Here is a 24,722-nt window from a genome sequence, read left to right as displayed (position 1 = left end):
GGAGCGGTACCTATTTATCTACTTGCAATTTGAGGTGCTTTCGAACTGCTAGGTGGGCAGGAGCAGGGACCGAGCAACGGGACCTCACCCTGTTGCGGGGATTTGAACAGCCGACCTTCTGATCGGCAAGCCCTAGGCTCTGTGGTTTAACCCACAGCGCCAGTCCCTACCACTGTATTACTGCAGGGCAAAAAGAAAAGCCTTGCTGATTCTAGTCTGGCTTCTGGTATGCCAGTAACGGCTCTATGTTTGGTGAATGCAGAATGTTTGAATTTTTATTTATATCTGCATTGTCCCTCTTGTATTCATTTGCGTACTGTCTACACTGCTTTTGGCACCCGAATATTTGAGTATTTGCTTCTTGATCTGCTACCTTTTGGTCTATCGCTCCCTCGTTGGACGTCCGCACACAAATGCCTCATTTTTATAATGACAACAAGAACCTGGAACTTCCAGCAGGAAAAGCAATATTCCTTTCCTCCGAAAACAAAAGCAAGTTTCTAGGGTGTGAATAGAGAGGTGATTGAAATAGCAAGCTGATTTCTACGAATATTGGTATATCTAGTTCAGAGTGTCGTCCACCCTGACTGACGGAGGGTTTCAGTCAGCGGAATATTCCCATCCCTACCTGGAAATGGCATTCAGGATCGAACCACGGACATTCAGGCGCTCGCCCGCTAAGCTACGGCCTTCCTGAACGAGGACCCCTCTGAGCCGTGTCCTTAAAACCGGGGCGCGAAATGTTTTCCTCATCCTCTGATTGCCTCTCCGGCAAACTCGCCAACTGGACGTTTTGAAAACCAGGTCTGCTTCTCCCGGAGCGTTTGATGTTGCCGTCGTGCGTTCCAAGAATGTTTGGGAACGGATCCTGGCTCGCCGGGGACGTGCTGGGCTTTGCAAAAAAGGCTCCGTCCCTTCACCCGTCATTTATAACGTTTCAACGCTTGGCACGAGCTGCTGGCTGCTCTGTTGCGTCTCGCGAGGCTCAGGAGGTTTGTGGTCCTCTGGCCGGGAGACAGGCGGACATCAATAATTTCCACCCCTTCCCTTTGGCAAGGCTTTGCCGCTCGTATACTTTAATGTCTCGTTTTTGCTGAGAACACAAATCTCCGTACATAAAGACCCGGCGTAGGAGTGAACGGGAGCCCTGGGCCAACGCACATACCTGAAACATCTGGATGCAGGCGGACTCGCTCTAAAGTATCTTTCTCTCCCAGACCCCTGAGAGATGGGGGAGATGCTAAAAAAATGTAGTATAAACACCGACAGTTGAGGAACACTGGCCTGCGAGCGCTCCAGTTGGAGAACAACCTAGACCAAAGGTGTCCTGGGCTTTGAAGACACTCGAACTCAGGACGCAAGGGAGAAACGTGCTAAGAGGAAGGCACGCTTGGCAAACCCTCACCGGGATCAACTCCTGCCTGGAAACCTCTGTCCCCAATGTGGAAGGACGTGTGGGTCCAGAACTGGCCTCCACAGTCACTTACGGACTCATGGTTAAAACCGTGTTCATGGAAGACAATCTTACTCGGCGTCCAGATCAATGGAAGGGATGGTGCTTCGAACTCAGGACGCAAGGGAGAAATCTGCTAAGAGGAAGGCACGCTTGGCAAACCCTCACCCTGATCTAGATTTAGTAAGTAAAGTAAAGGACCCCTGGACAGTTAAGTCCAGTCAAAGGCAACTATGGGGTTGCGGTGCTCATCTCGCTTTCAGGCCGAGGGAGCTGGCGTTTGTCCGCAGACAGCTTTCCGGGTCATGTGGCCAGCAGGACTGAACTGCTTCTGGCGCATGACGGAAGCCAGAGCACGTGGAAACGCCGTTTACCTTCCTGCCGCAGTGGTACCTATTTATCTACTTGCACTGGTGTACTTTTGAACTGCTAGGTTGGCAGGAGCTGGGACAGAGCAACAGGAGCTCACCCCGTTGCGAGAATTTGAACCGCTGACCTTCTGATCGGCAAGCCCAAGAGGCTCCGTGGTTTAGACCACAGTGCCCCTAAATGGCTTTAGAAACCTATTAGGTCCGTATGTTACCATATAGCATATATTCAACACCAAAAACAGCGGCCATTTGTTGTTGACAAAGGACAGCTGGACATAGAAAGGGCCCCATGACCTTCAGGAGCTGAGGGCCTCATCAAACCAAAATCCGGCCCTGGTGGGGTGTGAGGAAGTGAAATCAGACGCAAGGCCATGTCGCTGGTGAAAACACAGTCATATATTTTGGCAATAAATAACGCATCTCCTTTACATATACTGTATATATATAAAGTTGCTGTTTATGTGACCCACGGCGAAAGAGGGGCGTCTCGTGGGGGGGGAACACTCGTAATGGGAATAGCTTCTCTTAAGAACCGAAGGGGAGTCCTGGCGGATATCGGGTCAACAGCTCTGACCCCTCTACTTCTCCCATTCTTCCCGCAACCCTCAACGATTATGTTACGTTCTTTCAGGATACGTCCCGTGGCGACCTGGAAGTACCGGAAAGGGTTACTTCCGGGTTTCGCCACTCGCGCATGCGCAGACGTGAAAATGACATCACGCGCATACGCAGAAGCGGCGAATCGCGGGTTGCGTTCTGCTCATGTTGCAAATGGGCCTCCGGAATGGATCCCCTTCGCAACCGGAGGTACCACTGTACAGATAACCTTAAATTAAAACATATTTACTCTTTAACTTACCGTATTTTTCGCTCTATAAGATGCACCAGACCACAAGACGCACCTAGTTTTTGGAAGAGGAAAACAAGAAAACAAATATTCTGAATCTCAGAAGCCAGAACAGCAAGAGGGATCATTGCGCAGTGAAAGCAGCAATCCCTCTTGCTGTTCTGGCTTCTGGGATAGCTGCGCAGCCTGCATTCGCTCCATAAGACGCACACACACATTTCCCCTTACTTTTTAGGAGGGGAAAAGTGAGTCTTATAGAGCAAAAAATACGGTAATTCCTTTTCTCTTCCATACTCTTTCTCTCCTCTTCTTCTTCTTTCGATAAAATATTTAATATTGTTGGTTTTTTTTTTGGGGGGGGATATATTTGGTAATAAAGCTCTGTATTCTTTTTTTTTAATACTCTAATAAAAGTTATTTTTTTAAAAAAAATAAGGATATCCAACAATCCACAGGTGGGGCAGTTTGTGAATGATTGCCTAACCCTGTGTGTTTTGCCTTTGGAGGTGTGGAGCTCAAGAGAGCTCTCAGATGGCGTCGGGTGCGAGGGAAGACGGTCAAACGGGGGCTTGTGCTGGGGCAAGTTTGGCCCATAGGTCCATAGGCCCTGGAATGCCTATACAGCAGTACCTCGGTTCTCGAACGTCGTCCGTTCCAGAAGACCATTCGAGTTCTGAAAAGTCTGGAAACCCGAGGCGCAAAGGGTGGTCTGCAAAATCAATTGAGGAAATGGAAAAATACGCCGTTCCGACTTCCGAGGCGCGTCCGAAAACGGAAGGTTTTCGGTGTCCGGGTTCTGAAACGTTCGCCGGCGTCCGAAAACCGAGGTACCCCTGTATCTAGAAGAGACATTCGTTTTTAAATATTGCTGGGATCCCAGTTCCCAGGGGGTTGGGACTCAGGGAATCGTCATTTGAAGAGAAGCACGTCCTCTGGCAACACGGAAACAAGACTCCAAAAGGACCCCCCTTTTTTTCTAGTCATTGACTTATTAGATATTTATATGTGTAAAGGTAAAGGTAAAGGGACCCCTGACCATTAGAACCAGTCGAGACGACTCTAAGGTTGGGGCGCTCATCTCGCTTTACTGGCCAAGGGAGCCGGCGTACAGCTTCCGGGTCATGTGGCCAGCAGGACTAAGCCACTTCTGGCGAACCAGAGCAGCGCACGGAAACGCCGTTTACCTTCCCGCCGGAGCGGTACCTATTTATCTACTTGCACTTTGACGTGCTTTTGAACTGCTAGGTGGGCAGGAGCAGGGACCGAGCAACGGGAGCTCACCCCGTCCATCGCGGGGATTCGAACCGCCGACCTTCCAATCGGCAAGTCCTAGGCTCTGTGGTTTAACCCACAGCACCACCCACGTACCTATTTATATGTATACATATGTCTATATAACATCCAGGTTTTTCAGAATGAATTCTGGGGGGGGGGGGTGAGAGGCTTGCTCAGGATTCAATTCCTTGACTCTCGCCGGTGGCCAAATCTGATGTCCCCAAGCACAACATTGCCCTCCCACTGCAAGCGAATGAGGTGACAACAAGGCTTTCAAGTTTGTTTGTGACACGTTAACAGCGAGGGAAGTCGGAGGAGGAGGAAAGCAACTGAGGAGAGGCTGGGCACGTCTCCCCTTTTCTTTGACGGGGTTCCCGCTTCATGCATAGGGGTGATTCTTTGCTTGTATTCAGCTGGCTAAAGCTGAACCACGGCAGCCAGGAGTCAATGCCATTAGGCCTGGGGCGATTTAGTCGAAGGAAACCACGAATTGGGCGGCAGTTATGCCAATCTTAATCCGGTTATCGTGCTATAGATACACACTGTGTGTGAATAATGAATTGACCCTGCTGCCGATATTTTGGGGACGTGGCTTTCTGTCTATGCGGTGTCTATCATTGGGGGTGTGGCTATCCTCGTGTGTGCGATTAGAGGCTCTCCTTGGGGGTGTGGCTATTCCTGGGGGGCAGCCACGACTATGGCACTCTCCTTGGGACCAGGGATACGTGGGCCAATCAGGATGAGCCCCTGCCCTTCACAATTTACCACTACACCCTTGGGGAGGACCACAGGCAGGACATGGGTTCAGGAATCAACACTGGGGATTAACGGCAGGCGTGAGGCTAGGAGATTGTGTTTATCTTTCTTGGTTTCGAGGCATCGCTCTGGAGGGAGGCGGGACAAAGCTTTCCTCGTGGATACACCTCCTCACTCAGTGCGAGAGAGATGAGGAACATGCCAGTTTCATGTGAAGACGACCCATCAGTTCTCTTCCTTGCTCACTGTCCGGTCTGTGAAGCACCCACCCTCCTCCTGCGGCTGGGGGTCCGACGGGCCTGCGCCGCAAACATGGTCCGCAACCCCGCTGGGTACGCCACCACCTGAGAAGCTCCTCGCAGCTGTTCGTTTTCCCCCATCTCACGCCGGATCTCCGTCAGCGTCTGGGCGGGGGCTTCAAGCAGACGCTGGAAGAAACTCTTACGCCCCACTGGCCGTTCCTGGCAAAAGAAGGTGACCGCCGTACCCCGCTCAGATTTCATCTCCCGCGAGAACCCGTCCGAGGTGCCGTCAAAGCAGCGGCCGATGGCAATTTCCTTGGCCAGGCGCGGGTTCTGGTCGGTCACGGTGTAGATGCCATAGTTGTGCCCCAGAGGGTCCACAGGAGCCAGCATGGTGAAGGCCGAGGTGTCGTTGTTCTCCATGACAGGCGGGTGGCGGCCGAGGTACTCCCTCAGGTAGCTGTTGACCGCCGTACGACGGCAGCTCCCCTGCGGGATGACGGACACCAAAGTCCTGTCGACAAGTTCCTGGTCAAACAGCATTCCGCTGCACTTGAACTCGACGCACGCCGCTGATGTGTTATACGTCTCGAGGTCCCGGACGCTCTGAGAGTCCCGCAGGCCGTAAAGTTGCCCCCGAGTCCTGGGGTGGCTGCCCCCCACGTTTCGAGACCGGATCATGTATTGTTGAGGCCCGTTGATCTTCACCTTGATGTAGCAAGCCCGGAACTCCTGAGGGTTGGGCCACCAGGAGAGGTAATCCCCGGTCCACGATGTCAAGTCGCTCTCCTTGAAGGGCACGACGTTGTACTCATACTTGTCCACTTCCACCCGGTAGAAGCGGAAGTGGTTGGCTGTGACGGGCGCCTGGTCGCAATCCCTCAGGCTCCGGTACGGGTAGATGGGACCGTTGGTCTCGTCGATGTTGTTCTGGTTGGGCTTGGCGAGGTTGATCTTGAAGGCCGTCTTCTTGAGGGCTGGGTCGTCGTGGTCAGATCGCCGGTAGCCCAGCTTGTTGAGGTACGGCTGAGAAACGCCCACGGCGCGAGGGTCAAGCTTCGGGTTGGACGCCACGGCCTCCAGCTCCTCCCCACCCATCGTGGCAGTGACGTAGGCTGTGTAGGCATCGGCCTGCTGGCCGTCGCAGAAGGCAGGAAGGCACGCACCATTGCGACCTGTCACCACGCTGTCAAAGCGGCCCCAGGCCTGAGGGTTGGACGGAAAGCCAGGCCGGGGCTCGAGGTTCACCAGGGTAACTACCACTCCCTCCAGCTGTTCGTTGGGGTTGAGCTTTTCGTTGATGTAGGCTCGGACCTTGACGAAGCAGCGGCGATTCTCTGGTACATCCAGGTTGAACAGCCGCCTTTCACGGATTTCCAGGTTGCCAATCAGGAAGGCCCTCTCCTCGCGTTTGCGGCGCCCTGCCGCGGCCCGCTTAAAGGAGGCCTCCTCTTCCCACAGGCCTGTCACGGGGTTGAGGGACCAGAGCTTCATTTTCTGGACGTGCCCCGGCATCTTAATGAGCTCGGCGTCCATCTTGACCTCCACGCTCCTGGCCTCTAATCCCTGGTTACTGCCCTCTTCCCAGAAGTCCATGGAAAACATGCCATAAGTCCGGAGAGGGAAGAGGTCGCCTTCGGCGTTGATGAAATTCAAGTCGCTGGAGGCAGCGTTCACCGTGGCAAAGTCCCGTGGATCCACGAAGGTGACGCTGGCCCGTACGGTCCCATTGTAGGGTAGCCCGTCGGGCCTGAAGAAAGATCCTGAGGGGATGACAATCTCCCCAATGGGGTCCTCTCCAGCCACTTCTCCGAGCTGGATGACGTTGGTCTCCAAGGCTTGCAAGTCAACCGGCTCCTTCCTCCTTAACAGCTTGACGTCCTGGTAGACGGCTCCACCGCGCTGGTCAAATGGGAAGACCTTGACGGCCTCAACGAATTTCTGTGTCCGGTCCACAAACTTCACCACCAGCCTCTCCGTGTCCGGTGGAACCTCGATGGTGAAGGTGCCCTTGTAACCGGTGAAGCCGATCTTCTCGGCCCCCAAGTAGATCTCACCGAAGCGCAGAGGTTCGCCATCGTCCGCCGCCGAAGCCTTGCCACGGACCAGCACCTTGGGCTGGGTGCAGGAGCTGCAGCCACACTCCGCAACCACCTTGATGGGGAGGACGTACCCGATGCAGCGAATCTCCCGCACTTCCATGCGGCGCGTGCCGCAGCAGTGCTGTGTGGCGTCCTGGCACTGCAGTCCGTCGGCAAGGCTGCCGGCACAGCGGGCATTGGGGCACTGCCCAACGTTGTAGAACTGGGAGCCTGTCTCCTCTTGGAAACACTCGTCGGGGAGTTTGATGAGGTATTCTTCTGGCTCGGCAGTGCAGGCTGGGACGCCTGGGTCTGAAACGATAGAAGACCAAAACAAGAGATCTGTTAGCAGCTGGTAGAGCTGGTCTGTGGCTCAAGACCAGGGCCAGGCGATGCCAGGTTTTCAAGCTTGTGATATATCACCAGCTAAACATCGCGAGGGACACGGGTGGCGCTGTGGGTTAAACCACAGAGCCTAGGACTTGCCGATCAGAAGGTCGGCGGTTCGAATCCCCGCAATGACGGGGTGAGCTCCCGTTGCTCGGTCCCTGCTCCTGCCAACCTATCAATTCGAAAGCACGAGTGCAAGTAGATCAATAGGTACCGCTTCGGCGGGAAGGTAAACGGCGTTTCCGTGCGCTGCTCTGGTTCGCCAGAAGCGGCTTAGTCCTGCTGGCCACATAACCCAGAAGCTGTACGCCTGCTCCCTCAGGCAGTAAAGCGAGATGAGCGCCGCAACCCCAGAGTCGGCCACAACTGGACCTAATGGGCAGGGGTCCCTTTACCTTTACCTAAACATCGTGATATACCGATATACAGTGATACCTCGGAAATCGAATGTAATCCGTTGCAGAAGGCCGTTCGACTTCCAAAACGTTCAGAAACCAAAGCGTGGCTTCTGATTGGCTGCAGGAAGCCCGTCGGACGTTCGGGTTCCAAAGAATCAAGCCTGAACCTCACCCAGCCCGAGTTTTGCCTCAGAGCAGGAATCTGAGCTCACCTATCACAGCCAGCTGGGCCACGGAGGACTTGACGGAGCCAAGGTCATTGCTGGCTTTGCAGTGGTACGAGCCGGCCTGATTTGGCCGCAGGTCCCTCAGCACTAAGCTGCTGTCGTATCTGTGCACCTTGCGGTCCAGGAGGCTCCCGTTGTGGTACCTGGAGGAAGAGAAGAAACAGGGAAGGGGGAAGTCAGAGGCCGACTGAGCGATCAGGGCTGCAAGCCGAGAGTAAACTCCTTTCCCTCTGGCTGGCTGTCAGCTCTTGTGAGCTTGGAAGCTCTCTGACGCTCCCTGATGAGTGAAGACAGACGCAACGAAAACAGATGCAATGAAGACAGATGCAATGACAGATGCAATGAAGACAGATGCAATGAAGACAGACGTAATAAGGGTGAAAATGGGTGGAGGGGAAGTATCAGCAAGCCTTCTGTGGGGCATTCTTCCGGCTTCTGGAGTTAACCTGAATTATGTACCTCACCGGCAGGCTTTGGCTAATATTTTGGGGTCTAATCTCGTGGTCTGGGCATTACTATTTCTGCAGCAGCATCCTAGAGCGGCTGGGGAAACCCAGTCAGATGGGCAGGGTATAAATAATAAATTATTATTATATTATCATTCACTAGAGCTGCCCAATCAGAACAGGCCCCCTCTCCCTGTTGAACTTCTGCCCGAAGACTTTTTTCTTTATTCCAGCAGGAATTTTAAGTGATGCTTGATTTCATCGTTTTGACTCGATTCATCTATTTTTGTGCAATGAAATCAGCCCTGAGTGCTCACTGGAAGGACAGATCCTGAAGCTGAGGCTCCAAGACTTTGGCCACCTCAGGAGAAGAGAAGACTCCCTGGAAAAGACCCTGATGCTGGGAAAGATGGAGGGCACAAGGAGAAGGGGACGACGGAGGACGAGATGGTGGGACAGTGTTATAGAAGCTGCCAGCATGAGTCTGACCAAACTGCGGGAGGCAGTGGAAGACAGGAGGGCCTGGCGTGCTCTGGTCCAGGGGGTCACCAAGAGGTGGACACGACTAAACAACAACAACTTTTGTAAGCAGCGCAGAGGCTATTGGAGCTAAGCGGCGTATAAATTGTTTGATATTAGAGAGAGAGTGTGTGTTTTTTTGAAAGGAGCCCCTCCTCCTCCTCTTCCTCCAGCAACGGGCCCCGATCCCAGCCACTCACCAGTAATACTTCATTGGCTCCGGAATACCCTGTGCTCTGCAGCAAAATCGTACGCTTTGTCCAACTGTCCTCACTTTCTCTTCCGGATGGGACACCATGTAAGGTTTTTCTGCCAGGAATGGACCGGGGGGGGGGGTGCGGGGGGGAGAGAGAGGAGTATGATAAAAATCAGGATAAATAAATAAATAAATGACCTGTCTTTTTAAAAAGGTGCTCCTTTGAAGGTGACCCGGAAACTGCAACTAATCCAGAATGCGGCAGCCAGACTGATGACTGGGAGCGGCCACCGAGACCACATAACACCGGTCCTGAAAGACCTACATTGGCTCCCAGGACGTTTCCGAGCACAATTCAAAGTGTTGGTGCTGACATTGAAAGCCGTAAATGGCCCAGTATCCCTGAAGGAGCGTCTCCACCCCCATCACTCTGCCCGGACACTGAGGTCCAGCTCCGAGGGCCTTCTGGCGGTTCCCTCCCTGAGAGAAGCGAGGTTACAGGGAACCAGGCAGAGGGCCTTCTTGGTGGTGGCGTCCGCCCTGAGGAATGCCGTCCCGTCAGATGTCAAGGAAATAAGCAACTATCTGACTTTTGGAAGACACCTGAAGGCAGCCCTGTTTAGGGAAGCTTTTAACGTTTGGTGTTTTATCGTGTTTTTAGTATTCTGTTGGGAGCCGCCCAGAGCGGCTGGGGAAACCCGGCTGGATTGGCGGGCTATAAATAATAAATTATTATAATATTATTATGATAATAATCACACAGTATTTCCAACGAGGCCCCATTGCAGATTTCTTAGGAAGCTTTTACTGTTTGATGTTTTATCGTGTTTTTAATATTCTGTTGGGAGCCGCCTAGAGTAGCTGGGGAAACCAGATAGGCGAGGTATAAATAAATTATTATTATTACCAACTGTATTACATGGGTTATGAAGGCTCCCTAAAGACGTTAGAGCAAAGATTATGGGATAATGCACAAAGTGACTTGCGATCTCGATCACACGCAGTCTGTAGTCCACTGGCAGTAGGAGTACAATATGGGCATGTCTTGAAGTTAACACCTTACATTAAAAACCTGACAGTACCAAACTATCGAAGGATTTTCACCAAAGCCAGACTAAACGTCTTTCCTTCTGCAGTGTTGAGAGGAGTTCCCTACCAGGACAGACTTTGCTCGTGTGCTCAAGACATCGATTCCGTAAAACATATTTTGTTGCACTGTGCAAAATACGAGCAAGCCAGGGCTGAACTGATGCTACCCTTGCTGATACCTGTCCCGGGAAAATCAGAGGATCACTATGTCAGGCTCCTATTGGAAGACCGGACAAACGCCAGAACATTAGCAGTGGCGAAGTTTTTATTGGTGGTTGCAAGAACCAATGATCCCTATCTTTTGAACAAAATGCTTGTTTAACCTAGAGGTAAGGTTATATGGTTATATATGGAGGTAAAGGGACCCCTGACCATTAGGTCCAGTCGTGACCGACTCTGGGGTTGCGGCACTCATCTCGCTTTACTGGCCGAGGGAGCCGGCATTCAGCTTCCGGGTCATGTGGCCAGCAGGACTAATCCGCTTCTGGCGAACCAGAGCAGCGCATGGAAACGCTGTTTACCTTCCTGCCAGATCGGTACCTATTGATCTACTTGCACTTTGACGTGCTTTCGAACTGCTAGGTTGGCAGGAGCAGGGACCGAGCAACGGGAGCTCACCCCGTCATTGCGGGGATTCGAACCGCCGACCTTCTGATCGGCAAGTCCTAGGCTCTGTGGTTTAACCCGCAGCGCCACCCGCGTCCCTGACCTGGAGGGAGGCTGTCTGAATTGTGCATTGCTTTGCAACGATTTGTTGGGTCTCTGGACCGTAAGAAAGAATGATGATGATGATGAAGATTATCTCAATGCAGCTAAAGAATTGGAGTCTGCCCTGTTACCTAGTCGATGGAGCACTAGGTCCACCACAGATGTCCGAGAGCTGTTGGCGATTGCCGGGCTGCTGCCTTGGGCAAACCTCTCGAGCTTTGCGCTGATGTTGACCCCACTCCCGGCGCAGATGCCTCGGACGGTGAATTGGCCGCGCCGGTTGCTCTTGGCCAGCAGGGCGAGGGGCCGGTCCTGGAGAAAGATCTGGGCGCCGGCGAGGGCCACTCCCTTTGCGCTCCGTACGGTGCCCAGGACGGTGTGATTGGGGCAGGTGCAGCTGGTACAGTCCTTGCTGGGGATGCCCACATCACAGCTGAGCTGGCAAGCTGGAAACACAGGGCCAGAGAATTGTAGAGTTAGGAGGAAACTTGAAAGCCTTGTCATCGCCTCATTCGCTTGCAGCGGGAGGGCAATGTCGTGCTTTGGGGACATCAGATTTGGCCACCGGTGAGAGTAAGTGATGGCAGAAGAAATAAAGATAGAAAATAAGTAATGGAAGGAGGTAAGTGATGGCAAAAGTAAGTAAATAAGTGATGGATGGAAGGAGGCAAGTGATGGCAGAAGAAAGAAAGAAAGAAAGAAAATAAATAATGGAAGGAGGTAAGTGATGGCAAAAGTAAGTAAATAACTAATGGATGGAAGGAGGGAAGTGATGGCAGAAGAAAGAAAGAAAAACAAAGAAAGAAAGAAAGAAAGAAAGAAAGAAAGAAAGAAAGAAAGAAGGAAGGAAGGAAGAAAAAGAAAAAGAAAAAGAAAAAGAAAAAGAAAAAGAAAAAAGTAATGGAAGGAGGCAAGTGATGGCAAAAGTAAGTAAATAAGTGATGGATGGAAGGAGGCAAGTGATGGCAGAAGAAAGAAAGAAAGAAAATAAATAATGGAAGGAGGTAAGTGATGGCAAAAGTAAGTAAATAACTAATGGATGGAAGGAGGGAAGTGAAGGAGGGAAGTGATGGCAGAAGAAAGAAAGAAAAAGAAAGAAAGAAAGAAAGAAAGAAAGAAAGAAAAAAAGAAGGAAGGAAGAAAGAAAGAAAAAGAAAAAGAAAAAGAAAAAGAAAAAGAAAAAAGTAATGGAAGGAGGCAAGTGATGGCAAAAGTAAGTAAATAAGTGAAGGATAGAAGGAGGGAGGGAAGTTATGGCAGAAGAATGAAAGAAAGAGAAAGAAAGAAGAAAGAAAGAAAGAAAGAAAGAAAGAAAGAAAGAAAGAAAATAAGTGATGGAAGGAGGCAAGTGATGGCAAATGTAAGTAAATAAGCGATGGATGGAAGGAAGGAGGGAGGGAAGTGATGGCAGAAGAAAGAAAGAAAGAAAGAAAGAAAGAAAGAAAGAGAAAATAAGTGATGGACGGAAGGAGGCCAGTGATGGCAGAAGTAAGTAAGCGATGGTGGATGGAAGGATCTGAAGGTAGCGATGGTGTATGTAATGTAATTAGGTAGGTAGGTAAGTGATGGTAAAAGAAACGGAGGGGGGATGATGGGTGGGTGGAAGGGAGGGAGGGAGGGAGGGAGGGAAAAGCAGAGGGAGAGGATAAGGGCAGGTGCTAGGATGGGGATACCTGACCAGGTGAAGAGAAACTTTGCCAGAGGAGCAGAGAGAGAGGTTTGGTACCTGGACAGGGTGACAGCGAACATTTCTGCACCTCCGAGGGACGGCCGGGGCAGCGGATGAGCTTGGACTTTGGACAGCTCCGCCGACGGACCCTCTTCCCTCCGCCGCCGCAGGTCTTTGAGCAGGGGCTCCAGGCCCCCCAACTGCTCCAATGGGGCTCTGTGGGGGCGGAAGACGCAGGATTAGAACTCACTTCCGCACAAAAAAAGAGGTACGCTAAAAAGCAGAGACATCACCTTGCCAACAAAGGTCCGTATAGTTCCACTGCCTCCCGCAGTTTGGTCAAACTCATGCTGGTCACTTGGAGAACACTGTCCCACCATCTCGTCCTCTGCCGTCCCCTTCTCCTTGTGCCCTCCATCTTTCTCAACATCAGGGTCATTTCCAGGGAGTCTTCTCTTCTCCTGAGGTGGCCAAAGTCTTGGAGCCTCAGCTTCAGGATCTGTCCTTCCAGTGAGCACTCAGGGCTGATTTCCTTCCGAATGGAGAGGTTGGATCTTCTTGCAGTCCATGGGACTCTCAAGAGTCTCCTCCAGCACCAGAATTCAAAAGCATCCATTCTTCGGCGATCAGCCTTCTTGATGGTCCAGCTCTCACTTCCATACATCACTACTGGGAAAACCAGAGCTTGAACTATACGGACCTTTGTTGGCAAGGTGATGTATCTGCTTTTTAAGATGCTTGTTTAGCTTATATGTAAATCTGGAACTGGCCAAACTACCCCACGGGGGGGGGGGGGAGTATTATGTATGCAGAGAAGAGGGGGGTGGAAATCTCTGGCCTGCGGTCAGAATCAGGCCCAAAGCCTTTGGTCCAGGTCTCCGCCAATTGCCCAAGACATCAGCTGGTTCTGCTGGGGATTATTTAGCTGATATTGCAGTGGGTCAGACTGGATGACCCCCCAGGACGGAGGACCCCCTTCAAGCTTCTAAATTCCTGCTCTCCTGCCACGGCGCATGGCACAGACCCGTCTCGCGCCTCTGCTATTTCCATCGCGAAACCTCGGGGGAAAACACTCGGCTGCCGTTTTGGAAGAGCTTGAGAGGGAAGAATTGCAGAGGGTTTGCCAGCCCTCGGTGAGAAACCGAGAGAAAAAGAGTATTTGTAGAGGTGCCCTCCTTTTTCCAGGCAAAAGGAGATCGGATGACTCTCCCGTCTCAGCAAGAATGTTCAAAGCATGACTGAGAAAGTACTTGGCCAGCATCTCAGGTCGGCGGGAGTGAGGTTCATTAAAAAAATAACTCCTGTCTATAAAAAAACAACAACAGGCCTTTAGAGGCCCTTTTGGAGACCAGCTACAGCATTCCTGAAATTTTTCTTCGGTGATGGGCTGACCCCATTGGGAAGAGGGGGACGGACAGACCTATGTCTCCATTTCCCAAACAATTGCCTTGCCTGTTCCGTCGACTTTTGCAAATTCCAAAAGGAGGTGGCGCAGAACATCTGAGTGTCCCTATTTTCCCGGATTGACAGAAGCCGTCCCGGTTTCTGACTTGGTCCCAATTTTCCTTAGGACGTCCCTATTTCCACAGGAGAAACGTTGGAGGGGATGGAATAGGACGTCCCGTATTTTCAGGGGAGAAACGTCGGAGGGGATGGAATAGGACGTCCCTATTTTCAGGGGAGAAACGTTGGAGGGGATGGAATAGGAGGTCCCTATTTTCAGGGGAGAAACATTGGAGGGGATGGAATAGGATGTCCCTATTTTCACAGGAGAAACATTGGAGGGGATGGAATAGGACGTCCCTATTTTCACCAGAGAAATGTTGGAGGGGATGGAATAGGACGTCCCTCTTTTCATGGGAGAAATGTTGGAGGGGATGGAATAGGACGTCCCTATTTTCATGGGAGAAACGTTGGAGAGGATGGAATAGGACGTCCCCATTTTCAGAGGAGAAATGTTGGAGGGGATGGAATAGGAGGTCCCTATTTTCAGGGGAGAAACATTGGAGGGGATGGAATAGGACGTCCCTATTTTCACCAGAGAAATGTTGGAGGGGATGGAATAGGACATCCCTCTTTTCAGGGGAGAAACGTTGGAGGGGATGGAATAGGACGTCCCTATTTTCATGGGAGAAACGTTGGAGGGGATGGAATAGGACGTCCCTATTTTCAGGGGAGAAACGTTGGAGGGGATGGAATAGGACGTCCCTATTTTCATGGGAGAAACGTTGGAGGGTGTGGTGGAAAGGCAAGGGCCGAAGGCGAGGAGTTAAGAGAATGAAACATAGGGTAGGAGCCTAGCTCAGGAACAGAGCAGCTGCTTTGGGTGCAGAACGCCCACAACAAACGCAGCCCCGCCAAGCGGTACCCAACCTCAGGATTCGCACTCGTTACCTCGGCAAGGTTCGTTGCTGCACGCCCGACGCTCGGCAGATTTTCCCGGGCACTTGGTCAGCCTACCAAGGGTCGGAGCAGAGCTGTTCAAGCAAGTCCGGTGCCTGGACTGGACGCCGTTCGTTCCGCAGGCCGTCCGTGAACAGGAGCTCCAGGAAGACCACGCTGACCACCCCAACCAATCTGTGGGATCTTTCGAAGCGACGTGAGGCCAGGAGGGAAGAGAAGAAGGCGGAAAGGATATTTAGCGTGGGGAAAACATCTTTAAAATGCAATTGCTTTTTTTAATAGGGAGTTGGGAATGCTTAATACAACCCAGGTCTCTCTAACTGGCTGTCAGAACAATCCCCAGGCAAAAAAACCCTTCCTGGAGTCTCAAGTTGGAGGGTTTGATTCCCCAGGTAGTGTGTTAAATTTTTATTATGAAGAAACTGAGCACGAAGTCTGCAAGCGTCAGCCCTGCGGGACCCAGCAGCAAATTATGGCATGCATTCTCTGGAGATGTCTCACAATCTCTGAGTGTCCCTATTTTCCAGGATTTACAGAAGCCGTCCCAGTTTCTGATGCGATCCCAGAATTTTGACCCCACTTTTCCTTGGGACATCCCTATTCTCAGGAGAAACGTTGGAGGGGATGGAATAGGACGTCCCTATTTTCAGGGGAGAAACGTTGGAGGGGATGGAATAGGACGTCCCTATTTTCACCAGAGAAATGTTGGAGGGGATGGAATAGGACATCCCTCTTTTCAGGGGAGAAACGTTGGAGGGGATGGAATAGGACGTCCCTATTTTCATGGGAGAAACGTTGGAGGGGATGGAATAGGACGTCCCTATTTTCAGGGGAGAAACGTTGGAGGGGATGGAATAGGACGTCCCTATTTTCATGGGAGAAACGTTGGAGGGTGTGGTGGAAAGGCAAGGGCCGAAGGCGAGGAGTTAAGAGAATGAAACATAGGGTAGGAGCCTAGCTCAGGAACAGAGCAGCTGCTTTGGGTGCAGAACGCCCACAACAAACGCAGCCCCGCCAAGCGGTACCCAACCTCAGGATTCGCACTCGTTACCTCGGCAAGGTTCGTTGCTGCACGCCCGACGCTCGGCAGATTTTCCCGGGCACTTGGTCAGCCTACCAAGGGTCGGAGCAGAGCTGTTCAAGCAAGTCCGGTGCCTGGACTGGACGCCGTTCGTTCCGCAGGCCGTCCGTGAACAGGAGCTCCAGGAAGACCACGCTGACCACCCCAACCAATCTGTGGGATCTTTCGAAGCGACGTGAGGCCAGGAGGGAAGAGAAGAAGGCGGAAAGGATATTTAGCGTGGGGAAAACATCTTTAAAATGCAATTGCTTTTTTTAATAGGGAGTTGGGAATGCTTAATACAACCCAGGTCTCTCTAACTGGCTGTCAGAACAATCCCCAGGCAAAAAAACCCTTCCTGGAGTCTCAAGTTGGAGGGTTTGATTCCCCAGGTAGTGTGTTAAATTTTTATTATGAAGAAACTGAGCACGAAGTCTGCAAGCGTCAGCCCTGCGGGACCCAGCAGCAAATTATGGCATGCATTCTCTGGAGATGTCTCACAATCTCTGAGTGTCCCTATTTTCCAGGATTTACAGAAGCCGTCCCAGTTTCTGATGCGATCCCAGAATTTTGACCCCACTTTTCCTTGGGACATCCCTATTCTCAGGAGAAACGTTGGAGGGGATGGAATAGGACGTCCCTATTTTCAGGGGAGAAACGTTGGAGGGGATGGAATAGGACGTCCCTATTTTCAGGGGAGAAACGTTGGAGGGGATGGAATAGGACGTCCCTATTTTCAGGGGAGAAACGTTGGAGGGGATGGAATAGGACGTCCCTATTTTCAGGGGAGAAACGTTGGAGGGGATGGAATAGGACGTCCCTATTTTCAGTGGAGAAACGTTGGAGGGGATGGTGTCTGGTCTGCCCTCCTCCCTCTCCCAATTAACCTCTGTCTCCAGGGCTCAGTGGAAGGCGGGAGAACAAGACCTAGTCTGGTCTGAAGAGGAGTCTGGTGATGCCATTAAGCACGACACATTCCTTCTGCCTTGAAGCCCTGGCAACCATCGCAATATGTCGCCTGCGATGTCACCATGATTGACAGGCGAGCAGTCCTGCCTACAAGGGCTGGCCACCTTAGCGTTCTCACCTGGGGGGCAGAGGAACCGGACGTGGTAGTTGGAGCAGGTCTTGCCCCCGGGCTGCTCCTGGTTGAGGCACCAGAAGCCTTCTTGGGGGCTGGAGTGAACCACCTCCCCAACTTCCTCCGGCAGCTCCCATTCGGTGGTCCGGGCTTGGATGGCGGAGGGCTGGGCGCAGACGCGATCCGGATAGTAGAAGCGGATGGCTTCCAGGGTCTCAAAATCGCCTTCGCCTCCCGGGTGGTCCACGTTGAACCACGAGGTCCACTCGCCTGCAAAGGAGAGCTGGGGTTTAGCAGAGGCCGGTGCCCCCACTTCTGACCTGGGGGGCCTCCTCCATCTCTCTCCCCCCCCCCCCCGGTGCCGGATTTAGGGACACTGGTGAGGAGGAATTAAAGAACCTTTTAATGAGGGTGAAAGAGGAGAGCGCAAAATATGGCCCGAAGCTCAACATCAAAAAAACGAAGATCATGGCCACTGGGCCCATCACCTCCTGGCAAATAGAAGGGGAAGAAATGGAGGCAGTGAGAGATTTTACTTTCTTGGGCTCCTTGATCACTGCAGATGGAGACAGCAGTCACGAAATTAAGAGACGCCTGCTTCTTGGGAGAAAAGCAATGACAGGCCTAGACAGCATCTTAAAAAGCAGAGACATCACCTTGCCAACAAAGGTCCGTATAGCTAAAGCTCTAGTTTTCCCAGTAGTGATGTATGGAAGTGAGAGCTGGACCATCAAGAAGGCTGATGGCCGAAGAATTGATGCTTTTGAATTCTGGTGCTGGAGGAGACTCTGGAGAGTCCCATGGACTGCAAGAGGATCCAACCTCTCCATTCGGAAGTGCCTGAGTGCTCACGGGAAGGACAGATCCTGAAGCTGAGGTGGACTTTGGCCACCTTAGGAGAAGAGAAGACTCCTGGAAAAGACCCTGATGTTGGGAAAGATGGAGGGCACAAGGAGAAGGGGACGGCGGAGGACGAGATGGTGGGACAGTGTTCTCAAAGGTGCCAGCTTGAGTTTGACCAAACTGTGGGAGGCAGTGGAAGACAGGAGCTTAGTCCTGCTGGCCACATGACCCGGAAGCTGTACGCCGGCTCCCTCGGCCAATAAAGCGAGATGAGCGCTGCAACCCCAGAGTCGGTCACGACTGGACCTAATGGTCAGGGGTCCCTTTACCCATTTAAGAAGAAGAAGAAGAAGAAGAGTTTGGATTTGATATCCCGCCTTTCACTCCCTTTAAGGAGTCTCAAAGCGGCTAACATTCTCCTTTCCCTTCCTCCCACACAACAAACACTCTGTGAGGTGAGTGGGGCTGAGAGACTTCGGAGAAGTGTGACTGGCCCAAGGTCACCCAGCAGCTGCAGGTGGAGGAGCGGAGACGCGAACCCGGTTCCCCAGATTAGGAGTCTACCGCTCTTAACCACTACACCACACTGGCTCTCTTAAGGAGGAATCGGGTGCAACTGCGAGACAGAACGTTCTGTTTGTTTCTTGCCAAATCTTCTCCGGTCTTCCCCTCCAAACCCTCAGAGATAAATCTGTATTTCCAGGACAAAATGACCTACCAACCATGCCGGCGTCGAAGCTGGAACGGGCGCTCTCTCTCTTCTTCTGTTCCTTGGCTGGGCGCGATTGGTTCTTCGCCGGCGGATCTGTTGGAAAATGTGCAACAGCCCGTTCAAAGAGACCTGTGGAACTGCAAGGCTTGCACCCACGATTATGTATGTTTTCGCCGTTCCTGTTTAAGAGTACAGTGATACCTTGGTTCTGAAACGCCTTGGTTGTCAAACGCTGAAATCCCAGAAGTTTTGCCGAATTTTCATATGGGAAACCCAGCCAGATGGGTGGGGTATAAATTATTATTATTATTAATGGTCAGAGAAAATGTTTTCTCCCTCCCTCCTAACATCTGAGTTCGTATACATTTATTGAAGCTGTATGTGGGGAATAATTATTATTATTATTAATGGTCAGAGAAAATGTTTTCTCCCTCCCTCCTAACATCTGAGTTAGTGGACATCTATTGAAGCTCTATGTGGGGAAATATTATTATTATTATTATTATTATTATTATTATTATTATTATTAATTATTATTATTATTATTACCCCACCCATCTGACTGGGATCAAATCAGAAACTTCTATAAATGTGGGATTGTCCCTGGAAAATCAGGACACTGGGATGGTCTGGGACGGCAGTAAAGAACAGTAGTATATATTAAATTCCTCCCATTTTTTCTGTTTCGCCCCAGGATGTTTTCGACTGCATGTTTTTGGAAAGCTAGAAAAAAGAGGGGAAAAAGGTGGAATATATATCCTGCACTGGGTCTTTCCTTTTAGCAGATCAACATGATCAGGCGACAGCAAAAACTGCTAGGTTTTTAGCAGGGGCGATTAGAAGAAGATCTATTATTTGGTTATAGATGCAAAACACGCCTCCCCAAAAATGTGTTTTCTATAGTTTTTTACCTCCATCTTCAGTACGTTTTATTGCTATGGCTAGTGGCTGATGCAAATCAAGATTCTTCTCTTCTCTATTCCCAGAGGAGACAGAGGGAATAATTCAGAATAATTCCTGCACTGGGCATTGACCAGACTCAGAAATTGCACTGATATTGGAACGGAAATACCGATTTAAACTTTGAAGGCAAACCCCACCATCTGAAGCTCTCTTCGTGACTGAGATTTGCGCCGGGAGCAAACACACAAACAGACCCATTTCCCCTCCCTGCAAAGTAGAGGCCGTGAGACTCTTAATCTCAGGGTTGCGGATTCGAATCAGCCCCACTTTGGGCAAGAGATCCCTGCTTTGCAGGGGATTGGTTTAAATGACCCTCGCGCTCCCTTCCAACTATTCTATTCTATGATTTAAACCCTTTTTTTAAAAAGAGCCGGCTGCCTTGAAGGCTCTCATCGTCACTTCCAGTGGCAAGGAGTTCCGCCGATCCACAAAGTCCTTCCATCAGTCTGGGATGAATCTATTAGCCGAGGATTTCATCACATGACCCCAGTATTATGGGGAGGCAGAAAACTCCCCCCCCCCCCCGCTATTTATTCAATTATTATTATTATTATTATTATTATTATTATTATTATTATTCTGCAGGGGGTTAGAATAAATGACATTTTGGGTCTCTTTTAGCACTCGGGTCTAGTCTGAGTTGGTTAGAGCAGGGTTTTTCAGCCATACGGCCCCCCGCAGACACCCAGATATCCCACAGGGGCCACAGGCGAAATTATATAACTTTAAAAATTATCAGTAAAGCTTCTATTTACAAGCAAAACAGCTAGCTTTCCGCTGGTAGGACCGGGGGGGCGGGGAGGAAATGAGATAGGAAGGGGAGCCACGAAAAGGCCGAGAAACACTGGGTTAAGGCACGGTGAATGCCAAGGTTGCAGGTTCGAATCCTGAATGCGACGAAACTCGACGATGGTATGATGAAGTTCTGTGATAATTCCCTGCCCTTCGCCCTAAGGTCCCAGGGCAGGTTATACAGCAATTAAACACAATACGTGTGTGTGTGTGTAATTACATAGATAGATAGATGATAGATAGATAGATAGAGATAGATATAGATAGATGATAGATAGATAGATAGATAGATAGATAGATAGATAGATAGATAGATAGATGATAGATGATTGATAGAGAGATAGAGATAGATGATAGATAGATAGATGATAGATGATAGATAGATAGATAGATAGATAGATAGATAGATGATAGAGAAAGATAGAGATAGATGATAGATAGAGATAGAGATAGATAGATGATAGATAGATAGATGATAGATAGATAGGTGATAGATAGATAGGTGATGATAGATAGATAGATAGATAGATAGATAGATAGATAGATAGATGATAGATAGAGATGATAGATAGATGATAGACAGATAGATAGATAGATAGATAGATAGATAGATAGATGATAGATGATAGATAGAGATGGATAGATAGAGATAGAGAGATATAGATATATAGATTATTACTTATTAAATTTATATACCGCCCTATACCTGGGGGGGGGGGGGTCCTCAGGGAGCTTCACAGAACAAAATCAAGATATAACCCCCCCCCACAAAATACATAATAAGAATTAAACAACAACCCAATAGCCCCCACACACACAAAGAGACACATTTTAAAAGGGCATAGGATGTAAAAAGTTCAGCACAGCTTACGACCGCAGAAATAAGGTGAGTTCTAAAAGAAAAAGAAAAAGTCTTCGCTTCGCGTGAATTTCAGGGAGAGACCGTGATTTCACATCTCAGACGCAACATTCACACACTTCCCTTAGTATTTTGGTCCCTGCTTTTTGGGTGAATTTTTGGGTGTAGCTGTTGGGGTTCGGAGGGGAGGGCACGAAAATTATCTGCCCCCCTTTGTATGGAAATTTTCCTCCTCAAAGTCTGCTTCAAATCCAGTCTTTTCTGGATTTGTTTCAGGAAGTTTTTAACGTTTTTAATGTTCTATCGAGCTTTTAATATTCTGTTGGGAGCAGAATATTATTATTATTATTATTATTATTATTATTATTATTATTATTATTATTTCTCTCCCTAGTCAGGTCTTAAGCTTCAGTTTGCTCTGTCTCCCCACGAAGGTGTGACTCCCACCCTCTCGAATCGCACAAAATTCACACACAACACCCCCCAAAAAAGACACACACAATTTCTGCAAGCAATTTTGCACAACGGGGAAATAAAATTTCCGCAAGGAATTCCCCCCCCCCCCATTATAAGGAGCCAAATCGAGCGCTGGCCCTACTCAGAGTAGACCCATTGGAAAGAACAGACACAGCCTGTGGATTTCAACAGGTAGGATTGAATGGGCTGTAACCCAAATGTACAGCCGTTTCCGCAAAAAATATACTCTTCTCCCTCCCCGCAGGAGTGCACCCCCCAAAAAAATAAAATAAAAGAGGGAATTTCCTAGATCGCATTTCTATTTTTTTTTGGGGGGGGGGTGCCTCATAATATAATTTTAGATCCTGGAGACTAAATCCCCCCCTTTCTCTTTTATCAGGAAGTAACATATTTATATTTATATGCATTTATATATTTATATAGGGGACGCGGGTGGCGCTGTGGGTTAAACCACCGAGCCTCGGACTTGCCGATCAAAAGGTCGGCGGTCAAATTATATTTAATATGGGACCTCTTACCCTGCCATATAAATTTTAATAAATCTCCATTTGTCAAACCATCCCATTTTCCCAATTATAGGAATCACCCCAGGATTCAAAGTGGGGCAGATTTGGAGGGGCTTTTCGTCTTTGCGGCTCTGTGAACCGGACGCATCTAAGCCCCTATTTTCTGCCCCCCTCGTCACATCATTCCTGCTCCGAAGCGGGGGGGTCAGGCTAGATGTCCTCCGGGGTGGCCCTGCAATTCGACGACCGGAAACTGGAAGGGGGAAAAAGGCGTTTACCTTGAGCCGCCACGCAGCCGAAAAGCACCAAGCAGAGGAAAATCTCCGCCTTCCGGCCCTCCATCTCTCTGGCCCCGGGTTCGAATTCCTCGCACGCTTTCTTTCTTCTTCTTTTTTCTCCTCCTCCCAGGTTCGGACACACAGGAGACTCAGGGGTCCGGTGTCATCCCTTCTCGCAGGTCTCTTTGAAACTGGAGCTGCGTTGGAAAAAGCAGGTCTTTATAGGAGCCCGTTTCTCTCTCTCCTGTTGGCTCAGGGTCCTTTTTGGACAGCGAAGTCTTGACCGAGGGAAATAAGAGAAACGGGGGAATCTCGTCCAGTCGGGCACAGCTGGAAGATTATCAGGAGAGCTTTCTTTCTTTCAAAAAAATACAAAAATATTTTATTTTATTGTTGTTGGTTTTGGGAAGCTTTCCACGGTAGCCTTTGCTAGTTTAGGCTGCTAAAATTGGACGGGGTTCGGGAAGAATGAGAAGAGGCAGTAAAACCAGAAATGAGCTCATGTGGTCCTCGTTCCAGAGGTTTCATTATAGTTGTGTTCTTTTGAAGCCAGCGGTTCGTCGCTGTTTATTACAGACCACTGTTTTTGACATGGGTCGAGTTTTTATTACGATTCTTTGAAGCCAGGCTGTGGAACGCCTTCCTAAGAAATCTGCAAAGGGGCCTCGTCAGAAATGCTCTGTGATTATTTATCACAATAATAATAATATTATAATGATTTACTATTTATACCCCACAGATCCGGCTGGGTTTCCTGGCCACTCTGGGCAGCTCCCAACAGAATATTAAAAGCACGATAAAACGTCAGACGTTAAAAGCTTCCCTAAACAGGGCTGCCTTCAGATGTCTTCTAAAAGTCAGGTAGTTGTTTATTTCCTTGACATCTGATGGGAGGGCGCCACCACCGAGAAGGCCCTCTGCCTGGTTCCCTGTAACCGCTTCTTGCAGGGAGGGAACCGCCAGAAGGCCCTCGGGAGATGGACCCAGGTGTCTGGGCTGGACGATTGGGGTGGAGACGCTCCTTCAGGGGTACTGGGCCATTTAGGGCTTTCAAGGTCAGCACCAACACTTTGAATTGTGCTCAGAAAAGTCCTGGGAGCCAATGTAGGTCTTTCAGGATCAGTGTTATGTCGTCTCGGTGGCCACTCCCAGTCCCCAGTCTAGCTGCCACATTCTGGATTAATTGCAGTTTCTGGGTCAAAGGCAGCCCCACGTAGAGCGCATGTCAGTAGTCCAAGCGGGAGATAACCAGAGCATGCACCACTCTGGCCAGACAGTCTTTGGGCAGGGAGGGTCTCATCCTGCATACCAGATGGAGCTGCCCTGGACACAGAACTGACCTGCGCCTCCATGGACAGCTGTGAGTCCAATATGACTGTGAGTCCCATACGGTCTCAGCGAACTCTCCCAGTCCCCAGTCTGGCTGCCGCATTCTGGATTAGTTGTAGTCACCTTCAAAGGCAGCCCCACACATTTATATAGGGTGTTAGGAGAGGGGCAGTACCTCTGGCAGGGGACACGCCGTGCTCCTTCTGGGGTCAATTTCTCCACCTTTGGCCCCCAACCTGCACTCAGCTCTCACCTGCGGCTCCTAGAAGCCGCCAGCGTGAGAGAGCGGCAACACCTGGGAATGGCTTCGACTGGCCAGCTAAACCAGGTGAGGGCAGTTAAACCAGGTAAAGGGACCCCTGACCATTAGGTCCAGTCGCAGACGACTCTGGGGTTGCGGCGCTCATCTCGCTTTATTGGCCGAGGGAGCCGGTGTACAGCTTCTGGGTCATGTGGCCAGCAGGACTAAGCTGCTTCTGGCGAACCAGAGCAGCGCACGGAAACGCCGTTTACCTTCCCGCCAGAGCGGTACCTATTTATCTACTTGCGCTTTGGCGTGCTTTCGAACTGCTAGGTTGGCAGGAGCAGGGACCGAGCAACGGGAGCTCACCCCGTCATTGCGGGGATTCGAACCGCCGACCTTCTGATCGGCCAGCCCTAGGCTCTGTGGTTTAACCCACAGCGCCATCCGCGTCCCTTTCGGTTTGCCTACCCATGCCTTAAACAGTCACGGTTTCCCGTAGACATTCCTG

General features: G+C 50.4%; 1 protein-coding gene across 1 annotated transcript; it reads right to left on the bottom strand.

Annotated features, from left to right (window-relative positions):
- Nucleotides 1–2,200: 2,200 nt before the first annotated feature.
- On the bottom strand, nt 2,201–23,330 carry CILP2 (cartilage intermediate layer protein 2). Its single transcript, XM_028713975.2, has 9 exons — nt 22,642–23,330; nt 18,773–18,859; nt 17,218–17,481; nt 16,122–16,313; nt 12,725–12,883; nt 11,130–11,444; nt 9,206–9,314; nt 8,026–8,183; nt 2,201–7,337 (listed from the first exon to the last, which is right to left on the bottom strand). Exons 1-9 carry the CDS (start codon nt 22,703–22,705, stop codon nt 4,945–4,947), a joined length of 3,741 nt encoding a protein of 1,246 aa, XP_028569808.2. The 5' UTR covers nt 22,706–23,330; the 3' UTR covers nt 2,201–4,944.
- Between the last annotated feature and the right edge of the window lie 1,392 nt (nt 23,331–24,722).

Source organism: Podarcis muralis, chromosome 18 (genome assembly GCF_964188315.1).
Source record: "Podarcis muralis chromosome 18, rPodMur119.hap1.1, whole genome shotgun sequence".
NCBI lineage: Eukaryota > Metazoa > Chordata > Lepidosauria > Squamata > Lacertidae > Podarcis > Podarcis muralis.
Note: the sequence above shows the minus strand (reverse complement) of the source record. Positions and strands in the feature narration are given on the sequence as shown.